At 37.8% G+C, this 14,938-nt stretch overlaps 1 protein-coding gene across 3 annotated transcripts; it reads left to right on the forward strand.

Annotated features, from left to right (window-relative positions):
* The first annotated feature begins 10,707 nt into the window (after positions 1–10,707).
* LOC137813928 (uncharacterized) lies at positions 10,708–14,218 on the forward strand. Of its 3 annotated transcripts, none has more exons than XM_068616420.1 (10): positions 10,708–10,891; positions 11,225–11,389; positions 11,466–11,670; positions 11,763–11,853; positions 11,928–12,073; positions 12,446–12,689; positions 12,787–12,891; positions 12,975–13,157; positions 13,278–13,482; positions 13,585–14,218. In XM_068616420.1, the coding sequence occupies exons 2-10, from the start codon at positions 11,245–11,247 to the stop codon at positions 14,079–14,081; spliced, it is 1,821 nt and encodes a 606-aa protein (XP_068472521.1). In that variant the 5' UTR covers positions 10,708–10,891; positions 11,225–11,244; the 3' UTR covers positions 14,082–14,218. The 3 variants fall into 3 exon arrangements, with proteins under 3 accessions (XP_068472521.1, XP_068472522.1, XP_068472520.1); XM_068616421.1 differs by having other exon boundaries at positions 10,746–10,891; positions 11,240–11,389; XM_068616419.1 differs by lacking the exon at positions 10,708–10,891 and having other exon boundaries at positions 11,058–11,389.
* The last annotated feature ends 720 nt before the right edge of the window (positions 14,219–14,938 follow it).

Genomic DNA, 14,938 nt, shown 5'->3' on the forward strand with positions numbered 1-14,938 from the left:
GGTTGTTGAAGACCTTCTCCAAGCTCAGGAAACCATCGAAAAACTTAAGAAGCAAGCTGAAGAGCTGGAGCAGCAGAACAAAGGGCTAAAGGAACAAACTGAAGAACTCAAGAAACAGATTGAAGAACTTAATCTGAGTTCTGCCCAAATTCTGGCTGTTGGATTCGAGGCCGCACGGGAACAGTTCGCCTGCTTGTTCCCCGATCTAGATCTCAGCATGGTGTCCCTTAACAACGAGGTGGTGGATGGGAAGGTTGTTCCCGCTGAAGACTGATCGATTCCCTCCGTCCACTACCTTTATGCTTTCCCTTTGCATATAATTGTAATAAAACTTTCTATTTTTCTGTACGTGTGCCCTGAACTGATATTTACTTTAATGACAAAGTCTTTGTATTTCCTCTTATAACTTCTTTGGTTGCTTTAACTTTCCTTGCACAAATTGCTTCAAGAAATAACTTAGTAATTTCGTAAGCGCAATCGTGTACTTAACTGTTTCGAACCACCGATCTTCGGACAATAACGCTCTAACAACTTGTAATCTCAAGGTAATGAACCTTAGCGTAAAATCACTCTTCAAGCAACGAACTTTAACTCAACTAACGGCTTAAGACACCGCTAACCCGACCTGCTTCATCAAAACGGGTCTTTAACTTTCTTGCCGCTGCATGAACTTTTCCTGGTCGCCAAAGACTCTTGGCGGTATCAGTTTCTTTCTGCCTTCACAACTTGGCCATTGTTCCTTCATCTGGGGGTAGAGGCACCTTTCGGATCCTTCTCTACCTTCCTGAACTTCAGAACAAAAGACCAGGTGACTAGGTGTTCTCTTCGAACCTACCTTAGCCACCCCCCAAACTTCTTCCACCCTTCGCACCATACCTGAACTCGTTCGAGACGAGAAGGATTTTATCTTGCCTGAACTCGCTCATTGGCGACAAGGTCTTTTAACTCGCCTGAACTCGCTCATAGACGAGAAGGTCTTTAAATCGTGCCTCTTCATTGCCCCAGGGGTTACATCTCCTCTCCCCCAGAAACACTGAGGACTTTAGCTGGTGCCTCTACATTGCCCCAGGGGTTACATCTTCTCGCCCCCAGAAGCACTGAGGACTTTTCACTGGTGCCTCTACATTGCCCCAGGGGTTACATCTTCTCGCCCCCAGAAACACTGAGGACTTTTCACTCTTCCTCGCCTGCACTCGCTCGACGGCGAGGAGGTCTTTATCTCGCCTCAGGACGCGCGAGGGCGTTGAGGTCTTTTAACTGGTGTCTCCGATCGCCGAAAGACGATGAGGACTTTAACTTTAACTGATGCCTCCGATCGTCGAAAGACGATGAGGCCTTAAAACTTTTTAGAAAGCATGCAATATATCTTTACTTGCCTTAAGTCACATATAAGTGACAAGGTCTTCCTTCAAAACTTTCTGAAAACAACAAGCATGCAATCTAAAACAACTTTGAACTTCGAAAACTCTTCTTTTATTGGGTGGCCTCATTAAAAACCCTCCTTAGGGAAAAAAGAGTGCCCCCTTCAAACTGTTTTAACAGAGACATTGTAATATAACTTCGCGTTTGTCTTTACTTACAAAGCTCTTAACTGTAATATAACTTGAGGTGAGTGGCGTTCCAAGTGCGAGGAATCGCCCCTCCTTCCAACGTCTCTAAGCGGTAGGCGCCGTTCCCGAGCGCCTCGATTATTCTGAACGGTCCCGTCCACTTAGGTGACAGCTTATTCTCCATCTCGTACTGGTGGGCTTTCCTCATCACCAGGTCGCCTTCTCTAAACTGTCTTGGCATCACCTTCGAGTTATATCTTCGTTCAATCCTTCTCTTCACTGCCTCAGCTTTCAATCTCGCCTCTTCCCTGACCTCATCCAGTAGATCTAGGTTCAACCTTCTTTCCTCGTTCGAGTCTTCCTCTACGAAGTTTTGGAATCTCGGCGAGCTCTCCTGGATTTCTACTGGAATCATTGCATCACACCCATAGACCAAGCTGAACGGGGTCTCATGGGTTCCTGACTGTTCGGTGGTGTGGTACGCCCAGACTATACGGGGTACCTCCTCAGCCCAGCTTCCTTTGGCTTTCTCTAGCCTTCTCTTCAAACCTCTTAGCAACACCCGATTCGCTGACTCTACTTGGCCATTTGTCTGAGGGTGCTCGACGGATGCAAACACTTCTTGAATTCCCACCCCTTCGCACAGCTTCTTCAACAGGTGACTTGCAAACTGAGTCCCATTGTCTGACACCAGGCGCTTGGGCACACCAAACCGGCACACAATGTTCTTCCATACAAAACCTTCGATCTTGTGTGCGGTGATCTGGGCCACTGGTTCTGCTTCGATCCATTTGGTGAAATACTCAATCGCCACCACCAAGTACTTCATCTGCCTGATCGCCAGCGGGAATGGTCCCAGGATGTCGATTCCCCAAGTATGAAACGGCCAAGGGCTGTAAATCGACTTCAACTCCTCGGGAGGCGCCTTGTGCCAATTGGCGTGCTGTTGGCATTGTTTGCAACACTGCGCATACCTCTTGCAGTTTTCTCTCATCGTTGGCCAGTAGTAGCCTGCACGGAGAGTCCTTGCGGCCAGAGCTCGACCCCCGACGTGGCTTCCGCATATCCCTTCATGGAGCTCTGCCATAATCCTCGTGCATTTCTCGCCATACACACATTCCAGGAGTGGGTGAGTGAACCCAAACCTGTACAACTCGCCATCGATCATTGTGTACTTGCTAGAATTTTTCTTTACCTTCCTAGCCTCTGTCGGATCCAGTGGGAGAAGGCCATCTGCCAGGCACCGCTTGTACTGTGTTATCCAGGTGTCTGGCTCATGGATAGCGTAGACCTGCGTCATGTTCACCTTCTCTCCTCGACATGCTCTAATTCTCGGCGATCTCAAAGTCTCTTGCGTCAGGGACTTATGACTTCTCGCTGCTTTCTGCGTCGACTTGCTTATCTGAAGAACCAGGTGATCTGCTACAAATGCTCTCGGCGTCTTCAGAGTTTCTTGAATCACCGTCCTCTGCCTACCGCCCTTGCCTGAACTGGCGAGCTTAGCTAGCAAGTCAGCTCGGGCATTCTGCTCTCTGGGCACATGCACCACTTCAAAGGAGGCAAAGGAACTCTTCAATTCCTGCACATACTCCAGGTAAGCCGCCATTTGTGGATCTTTAGCCTGGAACTCGCCTGTTACTTGCCCCGTGACTAGCAGCGAGTCACTCTTAGCCATCAACACCCTGGCTCCCATCTCTTTGGCCAGCAAAATCCCGGCGATCAACGCCTTATATTCTGCTTGATTGTTACTGGCTTTGAAGGCAAACCTCAAAGATTGTTCGATCAGCACGCCGTTGGGTCCTTCCAAAATGACTCCAGCGCCGTTACCCTGCTGGTTCGACGATCCATCCACCGAGAGCACCCAACGGAAATCGTCCCCTTCAACTCGTGTCGCCTCAGATGAGAGCTCGACCACGAAATCTGCGAAGATTTGCCCCTTAATCGGGCCTCGGGGCTCATACTTAATATCAAACTCTGACAACTCTACTGCCCACTTCACCATCCTTCCCGCAACGTCAGGCTTCTTCAAGACCTTCTGGATGGGCAGGTCGGTCATCACCAGTATCGTGAAGCTATGGAAATAGTGGCGCAACCTCCTCGCCGAAAATACCACAGCCAGCGCAGCCTTTTCCAGGGCCTGATACCTCGTTTCGGGGCCCTGCAGCACCTTACTAACAAAATAAATAGGCTTTTGAGCCTGATCTTGGTCCTGGGCGAGCACCACACTCACCGCCCTCTCAGTTACAGCAAAATACAACCTGAGAGGGGTTCCCACCAGCGGTTTACACAAAACCGGCGGGCTCGCCAGATACTCTTTCAGCTTGACGAAGGCTTCCTCGCACTCCTTCGTCCAAGCAAACTTGTTATTGCGTCTTAGGCACTGGAAGTAGGGATGGCCCTTCTCTCCGCTAGCTGACACGAAGCGAGACAGGGCGGCCATCCGACCTGTTAGTTGTTGCACTTCCTTCACGGTAGCTGGGCTCCTCATTGCCAAGATGGCGGCACACTTATCCGGGTTGGCCTCTATTCCTCTTTCGGTTAAGAGGAAACCCAAAAACTTTCCAGCCTCCACGCCAAAGATGCATTTCTCTAGATTCAGCTTCAACTTGAACTTGGCGATCGTCGTGAACAATTCCTCCAAGTCTGCAACGTGCTTGCTTTTTTCTGGCGAGGTCACGACCATGTCATCGACGTACGCTTGCACATTCCTTCCCAGCATCGGTGCAAGTACTCGATCCATCAACCTCTGGTACGTGGCTCCCGCGTTCTTCAGCCCAAACGGCATCACCTTGTAGCAGTAGCACGATCTCTCGGTCATGAAGGCAGTCTTCTCTTCATCCATGGGATGCATCTTGATCTGATTATACCCTGAGAAGGCATCCAGGAAGCTCAACAACTTACACCCTGCAACACTATCCACCAGGACGTCTATGCTTGGTAAAGGATATGAATCCTTTGGGCAGGCCTTATTCAAATCAGTGAAATCGACGCACATGCGCCATTTCTCATTACTCTTCTTCACCAGCACGACAATTCTGGTGTGCTGGAGATCGGAGCACGCCAACATAATAACTGGCGACTTCACGAGCCCCCCGACCTCCTTCCCTTCTGCCAACCTGGCGTCTCATCAACACGCCTATACTGTAGCTTGGTGCCACGTCATCACTTCTGACTACCAGGGCGGTACAGAAACATACTTGTAATTTTCTTAGAGATAATTTTGGCACCTGATTACCAACCTAGATTAAATTAGGGTTTCTAAAAACACCTAATTTAATCTAGGTCGGTCATGAGAAGGCCCATGGAGGAGGGAATAAGAAATGCTAATCACACCTCCCATGTGCTTCTCTTTTAGGCGCCAACTTCAAAAACTTTACATTTGAATTTAGCTTTCATTTCATTTGTATTTGGCTCTTCAAATTTCAGCCCTCCTTTTCTATAAAAGGAGGTGCTTGGCTCATGAAATAGCAAGATTATTCTAGAGCAAATTTCTATCAAAATTGTGCCAATTTTGCCCCTTGTCTCCTACCTCTCTGGGATAGACATTTTAATCTTCATTCTTCACCATTGCCAAGTGAGGTGGCCTCACCACTCACTCTCCACACCTAACATGCACCTTCAAGGAGTTCACAACTCTACGTGAGTTCCTTGCTCATTCTCATCCATTGAAGCTTCCGCCACTACTCCAAGAAATTGCAATTCGGATGAAGGCACTCTTCCATCACATAATCTGCTAAGAATAAATCAACTCTATGATAAAGGATAGAAGATTATATTTGAACCAAACCATTACTTGTTTTGTGATTCTAAAACTAATAAAAAAATCTAATTGGTAAAATAATCAAGAATCTAACATGCCTAATAAAAAAAATAAGATTTTTTGCTTTGGCATAGGAGAGCTGCACACATTCAGATACATCTTATAAGAAATTTGATTTCTAAAGATTTAGTAATTGGCTTGCCAAAACCTAAGCGCTTGAAAAAGAAAAAAATGTGAAAATTGTAAAAAAGGAAATTATAAAAGTCTCCTTTAATATGAAAAATATTTTTTCTACTTTAAGACTATTGGAGCTTCTACATATTGATTCATTTGTTCCTTCAAGAATTACGAGTCTTGGTGTTAATTATTATGCCATAGTGATCGTTGATGATTTTTTAAGATATACAAGGAAATTTGTTCTTAGCTACAAAAAGTGATGTACTTAAAGTTTTTAAAAGACTTGCCAAGTTATTGAAAAATGGAAAAGGAAGTAACTAATAAGTATCATAATTCATTAATATTTCATATAAAAAGATAGATACTTATGGATTTTAATTGATAACATAGTTATAATTCAATCCCTAATTTAGGAAATTGAACCCTCTACATATTTTTTATTATAAGATGAATGTGAACAATTTATTCCCAAATTTGTGTTAATTTCAGGATTCTAGGGAGAAATGGAGATAAAAGGGCTAAAAAAGAATATACAAGATGAAAAGAGAGTCCAAGACTCACCCAAGGCTCGCCCAAGCGAGTTCACTCCAGTAAAGTTGGACTTTTTCTCGTCAAACTTGCTTAAGAAAGTAATAACTCACTTAAGCGAGATGTCACTTAGCCCAAGCCTAATTAGGTTAAATAGAAGAAGAGAGCATAACCCTAGACATCAATGGGAGAATAGAGAGAGATAGAAAACCTTAGAGGAGGCAATCATAAAAGAGAAACATCTTGAATCTTCTTTTCTTGTTTCCATGCTTGTAATGAACAACATGAGTGGTTAATTATTCCCTTTGGGATTGGGAGTAATAAGTTCAAACTCTTATGTATTGAGATGATATTGATCTATAATATTTTGTTCTTGATTGATGATTGGTATTGTCATTTTATTTTCAAAGCTTGAACTATTCATGATTTTGATCCTTAGATTTGATTGGATAATGTTTAACATATTTAAATGCTAGGAATATATTTAAAATGTTAATTGCGTTATAACATTTGTTCATAATGATAAGAAATTTTTATAAGTAGGTGAAGAATCGATATGAAGGATTTTTATATGTGCACCAATATCAATCATGATGAAATATTATATATTTTTTGAAAAATACATAACGAGTGAGAAGGATGAACCCCAATCCCAATTTTCCCAACTAAATCATCCAAATCATTTACTTTGTTTTATTTGATTTCTTACAAATTCATCATACACAAAACATTTCAACAAACTTTTACATATTGTTTTATGTTTAGTGAATATTGTACTTGAGAAATTAACTGTTCCATGTGGGTTTGATATTCGTTCTTAGGAACAATTTATTACTTTTGACATGGTACACTTATCGTAAAATAGTCATCAAGTTTCACTACAAAAAATCGTGTATAATGTGATAGTTATTTTCGTATAAACTGGCGTTTATAACTGCCACAATATACGCGTGTGGCGGTTTTCCAAACCGCCATACAATTAGCTGCCACAAAGTTTAATGTGGCGGTTTTACGCTACCCGCCGCAACACCCGTCACTTTAACACTATGTTTAAAGTGACAGTTTATATATGTAAATAATGTCGGTTATAATTGTCGGAATTTAATTCATTGAAAAAAATTTCAGTATTATAATCAAATTGTAAAAATAATACATCGGTTTCAACTGAGGTAATTTTAATTCTAAATAAATGAAATTTAACCACCATTTTTTATAATCTGGTTTGCACAATTAAACTAAACATAATATATTTTCATAATAAAAAAAAAAAATACTAATAAAATGAAATAATGTATAAAGTTATAAGCATCCATTCATTGCATTGAAAATTAAAACACACATAATAATGTTCAAAAGTTTATAATTGAAAATCAAAACACAAATAATTATGCAAAAGTTGATACATAACTTACAATTAAAACACACATAATTGTTTAAAAGTTGGTACATAATTTAAAATTAAAACACACATTGCTCATCCCTAATCAGTTTTGCTTCCTACACTTGATCCTATTATTACTTGATTAGGTGATGGAGCACCACTTCGAGTATCTGATGCCTGAAATAAATAATTTTAAGTTAATGATTTTGAATGTTTATAATTGTAAAATAAAAGAAAAAAATATATAATTATAAAAGACACTATAATCAATAATGAAACAATAAAAAACATACATATTTGAAGGTCCTGAATAACAAACCAAATTCATAAAAGGGAAAGTAATAAATAACCAAATGAAAAAAAATAAACTACTTAAAAAATTATCATTGGGGAGCAATATTCAACAACAAAATGAGTGACTTATGAAATAAAGTATCAAAACTCCCTAAGAAATTGTGTCGCATGAGACCTCTGGAAAAATAGTTTACATAAAAAACTAGTATCCAAATCAACAAAATTGGCGCCGTTGTCGCAGAATTATTTTAATTTTAGAGTACAAATTCCTAAATATTGTGAATATTTTATTAATTGTTTATTATGTTTTATTATATTTTATTTTATTTTCATATTTGTGTTAAATTTTGTAATTTTGAATTTTTTTATTTCCTAGTTACTCCTTGTCACTACAAGAAAATAATGAATTATAAACTAGTTTTAGAGACAAAAAATAATTAGTTGCTATAATGACTAAATTAGAGACTATTTTAGAAACTAAAAAAAAAACTTTTGTTTCTAAATTAGTTTCTATTATTGTTAAATAGTTTCTAAATTGGTATCTAATTAATTACCAAGATTTTTGCTACCAAATTTAGAATCTAAACAATTGGTAGTTAAAACCTTGGTAGCTAATTAGATACCAATTTAGAAACTATTTAACAATAATAGAAAATAATTTAGAAACCAAAAATTATTTTAGTCTCTAAAATGGTCTCTAATTTAGTCACTATAGCAACTAATTATTTTTTGTCTCTAAAATTGGTTTCTATTTCATGATTTTCTTGTAATGTGTGCTAATCCTTGAGAGAGTTGTCTTATATGATATTAAGAGGACAAGTTTCTAGATACTAATTCCAATTATAGATTGAAAACATAGCTTGAAAGAACAAGTTAAGAAGAGAAAAGAAAACAAAGAGATATTAAAGAAGAATCCTCAACTACTTCTCCCATTCCCATTGAAATTTTTCATAAAAAAAAACACTATAGCAACCACCACAACCTAGAAGAACACTTGGAGATTATGCTATGCAGCAATGACCAAAGATTTTTTTTCTAATATTGCAATACCTGATACCACTAAGGCCTTGGAGATGAAACCTGCATTTTTTAGTTTGATCAGTACCCATTAATTTACAGAAATGGACGATGAGGATCCATATACACATTTGTTATGTTCTATGAATTGGTGGGAACAATAAGCTTTCAATTAGGTGATATTGAAATTGTTTTTCTATGCTTGTTTCCTTTCTCATTGGCAGGAAAAGCTAAAAAATGGCTTAAATCACATCCAAATCAGAGTTTCATCAATTGGAAAGATGTAGAGGAAATATTTTTACAAAGATTTTTTCCACCATCCCGCTACATCAAAGAAAAGTATAATATTTCTATGTTCAGACAAGGATCAAATGAAGCCTTTTGTGAAACATGAGAGAGATTGAAAGTGATGCTAAGAAAATGCAAAAATCATAGGTTTAAAGACATTGTAAAATTGAGTATCTTTCGTAATGACTTCAAATTTGATACAAAAATGCTACTAGACGCTCCAGTTAGTGGCATAATGATGATTGTTGATATGGAACAGACAATGATTGTTGATATGGAACAGACGATAAAAATTATTGATGCATTGACATCAATATTATAATTAATATTATATTCATTGAAACAGTCAAGGAAATGTTAAACTTTATCTTCATTGTTTCTTACTCATCATATATTAAAATACTCAATGTAGTAGATACAATCTCAATATTAATGTAATAGAAATGGGTATGTTAGTAATAATGAGAAAGAAAAACTGAGTCCAAAGTGTTTTTTATTAATGACAGATTTGTTTTCTTAATAGAAGTAATAGTTTTAAAACGATTTCACATCAACAAGATTACTTATTTAAAACCCCCAATCTATTGCGGATTAAATGGATTATAACACAGCCTAAGTTCACATCTACACATTTTCATTATATGTCATTTTAACTATTGAAATGAATATATTAATTTTATAATAATATTGTAAACTCGCGTGTTTAAATTCGTTATTGATATCACAAATATACTTCAATAAACATTTTTATAAATACTTTAAGTAAAAAAAAACTTTTTATAAGGAAATTTATAAAATCCTTCTTCTATTAATTTATGTAAAAAATAACTTTTATTTCACATATAAATTAACTTTAATTTATTAAAAACTATCTCTCAGTTTTTCTTTTCCTCCCTTCCATATGTCGGAATTCACATTAACTAAGGTGAGAAAAAAAATCCAAATTTACCATAAATATGTCATAATTTCCACGATGTATTTCAATAAATACTCTGAGTTAATATTATTAGATGCTTGTACACTTTCATGCTCACGTGCATATTTTTTTTTTCAGAATCCCATGTCACGTGGGGCTATCTGTTCAAAGATTTTCTCTTTTATAAAAGGTGTCAAAATTGAATGGGATCATTTTTACAATTAGTTTTCAGTTAAGAATAATTTTTAAATTGACATAATCTATGTTTAAATATTTTTATTCTAAAGATCTGCAGTGTGGTGTGATGTACCCTTTTAGTAGGTGCAGGTTAGGTCTTTTTTTGTCTGCTATCACAGGTTTTTCAAGAGCAGATGGTGTGCATGACTTGAAGGTGTAGTTTTGTTGGTTTTTTGTCAGGTATTCTCAGTTTTGAAGCTCATGTCTATTTAGGATTAGGGAAGCAAACCTGTATTATGCGTATCATGCTATGTTATTATTAGGGAAGAGCGTTGGTTCTTTTATAAGGATTGTGACACTTGAAGAGTTACATAAATTTTATTTATTTTTTGCTGATTAAAAAAAAAAACATACCTAAGTATATTTTTTTTATTTGATGTAAAAATGATCAAAATTACTTCAACATAAAGTTTTTTTTTAATACACATTCCAGCATACAAATGTTTGTCTAAAATCACTTTACCTTGTTTTAGTTCTTACATATATTTCTAAAATATATTTGAATAATGACTTTAAGCTTAAAATATTTATGAAACTCCCTCCCATGCTACATCTCACCATCACGTATATTATAATTGGCCGTAGAACCAATCATGCAGCCAAACCAAACATTTTTTTATTATTGATTTCATGTGACTCCTTTTTCCCTGTTTTCACATATGTCACCATTCACAGTTCCGGATGATGCTTCATTTTCTGCAGTGACAAACATCATCTGAGAGAATCCTCCATACACACAAGAGGTAATGTTTCTCTGTTAACTTAGCCATACAATATTTTCTCTTGTACATGCTGCTCGTTCTATATATAAGGCTTTGACTCTGAGGCTCAGTGTACTAATTGCCGCCGTTCTTTACTTAGTGAGCACCACATATTTTCTGTGCTAGAGATTGCCTTTTTCATTGTTGAAGGGTTAATATGGCGCATTTAAGTTATTTGCTAAGAGGACTTAGTTTTTATGGAGACTGAGTTTTACATATCCTGTTGAATTTATCTTAGTACTTACCATGATCTGGATGGAATGGCTAAAATCTCTATGTTGTTGGTGGGGCTTTGTTTACTACTTAACTGGGCAGGGTTGTTGAGTGTAGATCAAATGAAGTACAAGGACCCTAACCAGCCAATAGATACTCGGGTTGAGGATCTTGTTAGCAGGATGACTCTCGAGGAGAAAATTGGTCAAATGTTACAGGTTGAGCGCAAGCATGCATCTGCTGATTTGGTTAATAAGTATTTCATTGGTAACCACTTTACCTTTTCTTGATTTTTTGTTTTCTCTGTGGTATACTCACTCCATTTTTTTGGTGTTTTGAGTAGGGAGTGTAATGAGTGAGGGAGGGAGTATTCCGGCTCCACAGGCATCTGCTGAAACCTGGGTTGACATGGTGAATGAATTTCAGAAGGGTGCTGTGTCAACCCGGCTTGGAATTCCAATGTTTTATGGTGTTGATGCTGTTCATGGCCACAATACTGTTCACAATGCAACTATTTTTCCTCACAATATTGGTCTTGGAGCTACCAGGTATATTGATACCAGGATAATTGTTCTATTCTTATGTCAATACGTTTATTGTTATAAAAGGTAATTGTAGATATTTTGATTTTGCTGGTTAGGGAGCCTGAACTAGTTAAGAGAATTGGAGCTGCAACTGCCCTTGAAGTTAGAGCAACAGGAATTCAATATGCTTATGCACCCTGTATAGCAGTGAGTAATTACAATCAACTTTTTATGCTCTCAACGTATAGATATCGTTTTGCACAAGCTTATACTCTCTGTAGGTCTGTAGAGATCCAAGATGGGGTCGGTGTTATGAAAGCTACGGTGAAGATACTGAACTAGTTCAAGCTATGACCGAAATCATACCAGGATTGCAAGGGGACATCCCTCATAATTTACCAAAGGGTGTCCCTTTTATCGCTGGAAAGTAAGAATTTTACAAACAAAAAAAACTTAATTTTGGTATGATTACTTGTGAACCTTGGTAGTTGATATTCTTGTTCTTCATCATGTTGAATTGTTTGTTACACGATCCAAAGGAAAAGTCATTCATTTTGTCTTGGATAAATATATGTAAAGCGGATTTACAAATCTTCTCCATGTACTAATGCTGTTCCTGTTCTAACAATGAAGTTCAGCCTTCAGAGAATTAGTTACCATGCTTCAGACCCCTATTCATTTTGTTTCACTCCCTCCGTTTATACCAGTCACTAGGATGAAATAGACCACATGGTCAAAGCAATATGCTGATTTTGGAGTTATTATTTAGTTTCTGAAATACCCATATATTGCTGGACAGAGAAAAGGTTTTAGGTTGTGCAAAGCACTATGTGGGTGACGGTGGAACAATCGACGGGATTAATGAGCACGACACTGTTATAGATAGAGATGGATTAATGAAAATTCACATGCCAGCCTACTTGACCTCGATCAGTAAAGGAGTGGCAACCATTATGGTCTCTTACTCCAGTTGGAATGGTGTAAAAATGCATGCTCACCATGATCTTATTACTGCCTTCCTCAAGAATACTCTCCATTTCAAGGTAAAATAATTTGTTTGTTGAATTAACATTAGCTGAAACCTGTTTACTATGTGCACATTTTTCATATAACCCATTGTCTTTTCTTGGATTACATCAGGGCTTTGTCATTTCAGATTTTGAGGGTATTGATAGGATCACATCTCCACATCGTGCAAACATCACTTATTCAATCGAAGCAGGAGTTTCTGCTGGCATTGACATGGTAGTTTCTTTAGGACAAAAGTATATGATATAACCTTAACTGGTTTCGTTTAATATTGTCACATACTATGCTTGGTTTTGCAGTTCATGTTTCCAAAGCTTTACACAGAATTCATAGATGGTCTATCCATGTTGGTGAAAAATAACCGCATTCCCATGAGTCGAATTGATGATGCGGTGAGAAGAATTTTGTGGGTGAAGTTCATGATGGGTATTTTTGAGAACCCTTTTGCCGATTACAGTTTGGCCAAATATTTAGGAATCCAGGTTAACTATTTTGTTTTCCTCAAGCACTTCCTTTAACATCCCCAAGTTCACAATTAGATATAGGGATCACTATTAATAATCACCTTGTAACTAATCAATGTTTACCAAAATTCTCAACAGGAGCACAGAAATTTGGCTAGAGAAGCTGTGAGGAAATCAATGGTCCTTCTGAAAAATGGTGAATCTGCTGATAAGCCTTTACTACCTCTTCCTAAAAAGGTACCAAAAATACTTGTGGCTGGAAGCCATGCAGATAATCTAGGATACCAGTGTGGTGGCTGGACTATAGGATGGCAAGGGGTCAGTGGGAACAATCTTCTCGAAGGTTAAAATATATGTATTTTGTTTTGTTTTAATTATATCATCACTATCAATTACATAATGCAACTCTTGTTTCTTATTATTCTTGTCAACCTTATATGACCAGGGACTACAATTCTCAAGGCTGTGAAAAACACTGTTGATCCTGAAACCAAAGTGGTCTACAAGGAGAACCCTGATGCAGAATTTGTTAAATCCAATGGATTTTCCTATGCCATTGTTGTACTAGGAGAGCATCCTTATGCTGAAACGCATGGTGACAACATGAACTTGGCTATCCCAGACCCTGGCCCTGAGATCATAAGAAACATCTGTGGAGTAACAAAATGTGTGGTTATCGTAATTTCTGGTCGTCCTTTAGTGATTGAACCATATGTCGGTATAATAGATGCACTAGTTGCTGCATGGCTTCCAGGTAGCGAAGGCCAAGGTGTGGCTGATGTTTTATATGGTGACTATGGTTTCACAGGAAGGCTTCCAAGAACATGGTTCAAATCTGTTGATCAACTTCCAATGAATGTTGGAGATCCTCACTATGATCCCCTCTTCCCATTTGGATTTGGCCTTTCTACCCAGCCAACTAAGGCCTTGTTCTCTGAGTAGTTTTCATTGTATGTACATTTTTTATCTGCATCAGTTTTAATGGTTGTATCTGTTTTGAACCTACATTTTGTTTGGTTTTCTTGGCCCTTAAGCTGATATAACAAATAATCCAAGTATTATTATGTTTTAACCCTTCACTTTAGTTCGAGGAAGCGTAACAATACCATTGTTTGATTGTGCTACCTTAATCTCCAAAAAATATGAGTTTGTCAAGATCTTTGGTCAGAAAGTGTTGATAAGGTGTTGTTTCACCGGTGAGATGCCATGATGATCACTACCTGTAAGAACAACGTCATCAACATATACTACAAGATAGATACACCCAACACTCGAGTGACGATAAAAAACAGAATGTTTTTCATTGCGTGTCATACCAAATTGTTGAACAATTTTGCTAAATTTTTCAAACCAAGACCTCGGAGACTGCTTGAGACCATATAAAGATTTATGGAGATGACATGCCAATTAGGGATGACAATGCGGACTAGCTCGCCCTGCATAGGCCCGCCCCACACTAGGTCCACAAAATGCAGTTCGAGTTGGTTTGCCCGGCATGGAATATGCAGGTTGATTTTTCTAGTCCGTCCCGCGGGCCAGCCTGCAAAAGAAATACTAATTTTAAAAAAAATTAATAAAAAATAATTTTTTAAATATAAATTTTGAATAAATTTAATTCTTTTTTTATTTAGATGCATTAGGTAAATAGTCTCATAATATTGTTCTCATGAGACAAGGGTAGTAAGATGTTATTAAAAAATTTAGAATGTGAAATATGAGTCTACATTAATAAAATATGGGGCTGCAGAAAAAAAAAATTTACATTTTTAAATTATGTGGGTTATGCGGGACAACCTGCC

The sequence above is a fragment of the Phaseolus vulgaris genome, chromosome 1 (assembly GCF_000499845.2).
Source record: "Phaseolus vulgaris cultivar G19833 chromosome 1, P. vulgaris v2.0, whole genome shotgun sequence".
NCBI classification, from domain to species: domain Eukaryota; kingdom Viridiplantae; phylum Streptophyta; class Magnoliopsida; order Fabales; family Fabaceae; genus Phaseolus; species Phaseolus vulgaris.

Bases quoted from the DNA above. Each gene is read 5' to 3' on its own strand.
- LOC137813928 (XM_068616419.1), top strand. From the start codon at position 11,170: ATGGCTAAAATCTCTATGTTGTTGGTGGGGCTTTGTTTACTACTTAAC. The intron at 11,390-11,465 runs GTAACCACTTTA...TGTTTTGAGTAG, and splicing joins GGTTAATAAGTATTTCATTG to GGAGTGTAATGAGTGAGGGA. The intron at 13,483-13,584 runs GTTAAAATATAT...TTATATGACCAG, and splicing joins TGGGAACAATCTTCTCGAAG to GGACTACAATTCTCAAGGCT.